Genomic DNA, 6,901 nt, shown 5'->3' on the forward strand with positions numbered 1-6,901 from the left:
TTTGAAAGCCAGGGGCTGACTGAACTAAGTAGGTGGCATCTGCTTTTCGATTAACAGGTGCCACCGAGCCAGGGTGTTCCCAGTTTCTCTTCAAAAGGTCCAAAAGGATGTTATGAATAGGAATGGACATGATTTCTTTTGGAGCATCGAGAAATTGTAGAAGCTCTAGCATTTGGTGTCTAGAGTCTTCTGTCTGAAGCTGGAATGGGACTGTTTCAGACATCTCCATTATAAAATTAATAAAGAACAAGTCTCTGGAGGAGAACGCTTCCTTTCATCAGGAGGGGAGGGCTGTGAAGGTAAATCATCAGAATCCTGGGACAAATCATTGGTCCAAGGATTATAAGGGTCATCACCAGCTCCCAATTGTTCCTCAGAAGGAAGTAACAGAGTTATTCCTGAAGGCCCTGGCCTGTGCATCGATGGTCCCGAAGGAGGAATCAAAGGCATTGATGGGAGCATCGAAGGAAGCATCGACGGAGGCACCGATGGGATCGGTGACATCGATGGATGTGTCAGAGGCGGCACTCCCGATGGTGGAATGAAGAGCGGTGTTTCTTCATCTTCCTCCGATGACAGGGGAATTGGCGAGGAAGGAGTCTGTTCCCTCGGATCCACCAGTGGAAGGGCACCGATCAACTTGTCCATCCTAGCCAATAGTGGTGCAAGCGCCATGGGTATCGGGTCGGTGACCGGGGGAGGAACCGGCACCGGCATGGATGGAAGTTGGAAGCCCTGGAGTGCTCTGCCGATGGCCTCTTGGATCATCTGATGCAATTCCTCACGGAAACCTGGGGCATGAATACCCGGTTCCAGAGTCGGAGGTAGCACTGGCGTAGCCGGAGGGTCCACCGGTGAAGGTGGAATCGCGGATCCCGGCACCTGTCCAGGTGGGGAATGCCTCGATGATCCAGAGACAAAAGAGGACGAAGTCTTTTCTGTACGGGGCTTCTTTGTCGGAGGCTCAGACAATGTCAATGTTGAAGGTTTACTGGTATCGATGCCCTGAGCCTTACGATGACGGTTCGATGTTTTTCTCTATATTCAAGCTGGTGTATTTCTTGAGGGGGAACAGAGGGAGTCAACACTCGTGGAGCCGTCGACACCCGTGGATTCCCGGTGCTGGCGCGACATAGACGGCACTGGTTCAGACTATGTCGAAGCTATGGATGGCGTTGGGGTTTTTGGCCAAAAGAGGAGACCCATCTTATCAAGCTGAGCCTTGCGACCTTTTGGTGTCATTTAGGCACATTTGGTGCAAGTAAGGACATCGTGGCCATACCCCAAGCACATCACACAGAGACCATGTGAGGGTCGGTGATGGACATTGTTCGAGTGCAGTCGGGGCACGGACGGAAACCCGTCGCCATGGCTCTGACAAAATTTAGTCACAGTGCGGTTGATGGCTGGAAGGCCACGAGGGAAAAACTCGATGGGAATCAACCGCAAACAAGCAAAAAACTTACTGTTCGACTGTGGACCAAAGAAATCGATAAGGGGACCCCTGTGGGGTAAAAGTTTTTGAAATTTTCAAACAAAGTTCCGTGAGGAAAATTCCTGTCAGGAATCTCTGAAGAGCTCTTTAACCCGTGTGGTTACTGCTGCGCGGAAAAAAGAAGACTGAAGGGGGACCCCTGCTGGCTACAGGGTTGGTGCTATGCTGGGCATGCCCAGTAGGTGCCAGTCAAAGTTCTGGAAGCTTTGACAAAAGTGTTCCATGATTGAGCTCCATCCTGATGATGTCACCCATATGTGAGGACTACCACCCTGCTTGTCCTGTGAGAACAGAGACATCAAACCATTGCACCTCAACAGCCTGGGCTCTGCGAGGAAAGCCTTTTATCACAAGTCTGTTATAACCGGTCCTTTATATTTTTGCCGCTTGGAATAACAAGGTAAGTCAATATTTACTTATAAGTGAAAAGACTATTTTTAAGGACATGTTTTTACTTGCAAAGTAAAAATTTTAAATTTACAATTGTGGATATAACTGAGACTTGTGATCAGAGGGTTTTTCCACAGCGCCCAGGCTGTTGAGGTGCAGTAGTTTGATGTATCTGTTATTTGACCACAAGATCCTTTTTGAGTTGTTTGTTTTTGGATTTTGACATGATTTACAACTCTATTTTTATGTGTGTATTTGTTATTTGATTTTGTTGCAACATTTTGGATCTTTTTAAGTCTAAACAATAGACCTAGTACTGGAAGGAGTATTAGAATATTTGTAGGATGTTTACATTTTTATTATTTGTGTTTTTATTTGTGTTTTATAAATGTTCATTTGTACACTGCTGTGAACCTTGGATCCATTTGTGGGATATAAATGTTTTAAATAAAGTATGTTTATAAATTCTCATCTTATAATAATAGACTGAGGGGTCTAGGGATGAAATAGCAGCCAGTCTCTGGAGCAGGAGAAAGGAGGCAATGGCTGAGTGGAGCCAAAAACTGGGGGGAGACAGAGGCAGCCATACATATGGTCCTAGAAGGGAGGAGATGATGGCAGGGGCAATGCCAGGTCAAGATTGGGGCTGGAAGAGGCAGCTACTACAACAGATCAGGAAGGTAAAGAGGATGTGGTAGCTGCAGAAGCCAAATTGGGCCAGCAAGGGAGAGAACTGGTGCTTTGATCAGTGATAAGGATATAGGAGAACAGAGGTAAGAAGATGAGAGGAAAAGCATATATATTCATATTTTCTATTATGTTTTCAGAAGCAAAACTGTTTTATGTTCGAGCCAGTACACTAATTAAATACAGCTTTTATGGTACTTTTTGTTGCAACTCACTGAGAATAGATTGGGCATCAACTAATTAATATATCATTCTGAAATGTTATATCTACCAACCCATCCTCCACTGCCTTGCTAATAATTCATTCTGTTTCTTCCTAGTGCCTTGCTACTTGGGAGTGCTTCCTTTCTTCTCAAAGAAATGATCTTCGTTTGGAAGAAGATGCAGAAGATAGACCTTGAATATGTATAAGGCATTCTGAGTGATCTCATTCAGTTCATGATGACCAAAATGGTGCTTTTTGTGTATAAGCTCAGCTATATTGTTATTAATTATATAAAAGGCAATGACAACTGGAAAACCAAGCATTTAAAACTCAGGTAGTTCTTGCATTTTGAATCATAGTATTGCTCTATTATTTGGATTGGTAGTAAATAATAATAATTTGTATGTTTATATTTCAATAAAGTAATTGAAATTATGAAAATGCTTCTGCCCAAATATGATATCAAATATTTGCAATATGTAAAAAAATAAAATAAAATTGTTTGATTAGACATGGCTTATTAATGTATTTTTGGTTAGTGCTAAAAAATGTTTTTTCCATATTTGGTTATGTGTTCCAGTACTTTTAGAAAAGAAGATCTATATTTTTAGGAATACATATAGAAGTATAATTCTGTCTTAAAGGGGCATATCATGTTAAAATACAGTAACAGCTGCCAGAATTACTATTGTACAGCCATGTACTGTATAGTAATAATTCTGAAATTAACTGGGTCTTTTTAAATTTTCATGCAGCAGCTATGGAACTTGCAGGGCTTAGTGCCACTGCTAGCATTAGATGACTACTTTCCCTTTGTATTGGTACTGATAGGACATTACTGGTGGGGAACAGGAAGAAATCAAAAGCATGTTTGAAGGAATGGAAGTTGCTTTGCAAGATGATTGTGCTGACATGCATTTTGTTGAGTTATAAGACAGAAAAAAGTAATACAATACGATTGCATTGTTTCACCCTACTCCAGTATTCATTATACTTAGTCTGCAGCTGAAACCAACAATTGAGATGTACAAAGCTCCTCTAAATAGCTGTTGGATTATTTGAAAAATTACAGAAAGTACAGAAAGGCTAGAAATTTCTAAACATTTTCGGCTAGCTATTTTCAATAATAGAAACATTGTAAAAAATGGAAGTTTCAGTATCTTGTGAGGTTATGGTCATAAGTTTAATTTTGGTTTTATTGATCCAAAACACTTTGTTCCAAAAACTTTCAGGCATATCAACATTTTTTTTGCATACCTTAGACATCGACTTTTGTGATGAAGTCATAGAAAAGGGTTCCTTCTGATAATGCTCTCATGCAGATCATTGTGTAAGCATTGCAATGCTATACTGTAGACCTGTGAACAGCTACTCCAATGTCAACTAAACATTTCAGCAGGTCATTTGCAGTGATCTGCGGATTCTGTTGGCTAGTTTTCGGGCATTTTTATTAGTTTTTCTTTGTCTTCCAGACCTTGCCTTGACTTCAACAGTCTATGTAACGTCCATTTCTTAACAGTGTTTCTGACAGTGGAAATTGCTAACTGGAAGCATTTAAAAATTTTTTATAGCCATCCCCGGCTTTTTAAGACAATTATTTCCAAATACATTTTCAAATACTCTAAGTAGTCAACCTCTGCTTAGAGGAACATATGGATGTTGAAAGTAGAAGAGTTTCAACCTGAAAGGCTAGAAAGGTCTGAGTATTTGTTCAGCTATGGAATTGTTTTCTCCTGACTAATTGAAAGCCTAACAGATCAAACAACTTTTTATGCCTTATTAACAATCTTTAAAAAAAAAAAAAAGTGGTAATGAATTAACTGAAAAGTTAACCAGGTTCTTCACATGCCATGTTAACAGATTGAAAATAATAAAACTGTGAAAATGGCATGTGAAGAGTTTGGTCACCCTTTCAGTGTGCACAAAATTTTAAAATTCTTAATACTTTATATTGGTCAAAAAACAATATACATCACAGTCTTTGAGTTATTAACTTAAAACATAATAAAGACAAATTATTATTCAAAGATGCAGAGTTTTAAATATTTTGAGCAGAATTCCCTAGAAGAACACTTTAGGAGTTTCCCTTCCATCCTCTTTCCCTACTTTCCTGGCCAGACCCCTTTCACTCTGCCCTCTCAGGCTCTAACTTCTCTGCCATCCACTATCTATCCCTTCTCCCTACAGTTCAACCCCTTCCATTACCTCCATCTCCTAGCCCTCCACTACTAGAATTTGACCGTGCTTTCATAGTCTTTCACACAGACTCCTTCTATCCCACACACACACACCCTTCATATGGGCTCCCTAATGCACACACACACACACCCCACACACAAGCTCCTTTTGACTCTTGCATACACACACCCACTCACATAGGCTCCCTCTGTCCTCTCTCGCATACCCACCCACTCACTCAGGCTCCCTCTGTCCTCTCTCGCATACATACACACACTCACACACACACACCAAGATCCTTCTCTCCTGTGCACACATTCACTCTCACACACATACAAACAGGATCCCTCTCTGCTGTGCACTCACCTCTCCTCCCTCACATAGGCTCCATCTCTCTCTGGCAAACACGCACTCACACAGGCTCCCTCTCTCTTTCACGCTCATACACCTTTGCACATAAGCTCTCCCTCTCTTTCACACATATACACCCCTTCACACGGGCTCCCTCACACACAAACACACCCTCGCAAAATCCCTCTCAGGCACACAGGTTCCAAATCACACATACACCCTCCTGTACCTGTCATTCTGCACACACACACACACACACTCTCACAGGCTGTGTTGATGTCATCAGCTGTTCACTGCTCGGCCTCGAGCGGCATGGGCTCCGTTCGCACACACACCTCCTTTGTCTTCAGCAGCAAGGGTGTGTGTTTGTGTTTTCAACAGCGAACAGAAAGGGCTCTGCTTGCAGCCTGCCAGACCTCTTTCTACTTCGTCCGCAAGTGGGTTGGGCTCTACTCGTGGCCTGCTGGGCATCTTAAAATTCTGCGCAAAAAAAGAAAATTCTGTGCAGGAAGGCAATTCTGCCCGCAGTAGCGCAGAATTCCCCTGAGAGTATACTTTTTTTTTTTTTTGTTAAATCATAAAAAGATGTTTGATCTGTTAGACCTTCAATTAGTCAGGTGAAAGCAATTCCAAGTTGAACAAATACTCGGAACTTTCTAAACTTTCAGGTTGAGACTGTCATGTGTACTTTCAACAACCACATACTCCTCTGCCTGAGTATTTGAAAATAACTGCCTTACAAAGCAGGGAAAGGCTGTAAAAACTCTCTAAATGTTTCCAGCTAGCAATTTCCACTGTCAGAAAAGGACCTTACATAGACTGTGGAAGTCAAGACCAGATCTGTAATTTTGCATTAAAAAATTGCAGAAAGATGTCATGGTTTAACATTGTACTATATAAAGGCTGTGTCTGCATCTGTTCACTTAAAGATTCATTGAAACATAGAGTTTGTCCAGGGATGGCTACATTTTTTGCATACAACTGTATGTATATTTTGGTTTAATCATTTGACAGTATTCATTGTCTTACTTACTGGAACTTATTTCTTTTCTTTTTTGGGGGGGGATTGGAGGAGAGAGAACAGGTTTCTCTTCTACCTTTGGATGTCTAGCTCAACTGCAGACAAGCCTTAGATCTGGCACTATTGAGTCTTCATTCACAATTACCTGGGGGTGTTTACCTGTATTTTATATCCTTTCCCAACTTACTTTAGTCCAGTCATTGCAGCAACAGTCTTCAGCTTGTGGCCATGCACCAGGGCTCCTTCCAGAACCTTGCAGTCATGTGCCCTAAAGCCAGCACCACTAGGTCTTGCTGTGGTGAGCTGATTGGAACTTTTCCCTCCATACTCCAGCCTTGGCTGAGCAAGAAACAGAAGACCTGAGCTATGGGTCAAGCCCAGGCCCTTCCACATGGCAGCACATAGAACTGCCATGGGGCCAGCTTTGCTGGAACTCATTTCTATAGCATTCCTTAGCCTCTAGCATTCAGTACAACCAGAATACTACTGCTCTTTCCCCTCACCCTCTTAGAATTCAACTGGCTTCTCATGGTTTTCAGTTTAATTCAAAATGTCCTGTCTTGTTTTCTCCTGC

The 6,901-nt window shown here is 42.0% G+C and overlaps 1 protein-coding gene across 5 annotated transcripts in view; it reads left to right on the plus strand.

Moving 5' to 3' along the window:
- SNX7 (sorting nexin 7) overlaps positions 1–3,288 on the plus strand; it is a 229,408-nt gene extending 226,120 nt beyond the window's left edge. For all 5 annotated transcript variants that reach the window (XR_003858903.1, XM_029617777.1, XM_029617780.1 and 2 more), the window contains one exon: positions 2,893–3,288. Coding sequence is in view for 4 of the 5 variants with exons in the window: in XM_029617777.1 (XP_029473637.1) it covers positions 2,893–2,973 (81 nt within the window). In the remaining variant the exon portion in view is untranslated. The remainder of the gene's footprint in view (positions 1–2,892) is intronic.
- Positions 3,289–6,901: the final 3,613 nt, after the last annotated feature.

This window comes from Rhinatrema bivittatum, chromosome 10 (genome assembly GCF_901001135.1).
Source record: "Rhinatrema bivittatum chromosome 10, aRhiBiv1.1, whole genome shotgun sequence".
NCBI classification, from domain to species: domain Eukaryota; kingdom Metazoa; phylum Chordata; class Amphibia; order Gymnophiona; family Rhinatrematidae; genus Rhinatrema; species Rhinatrema bivittatum.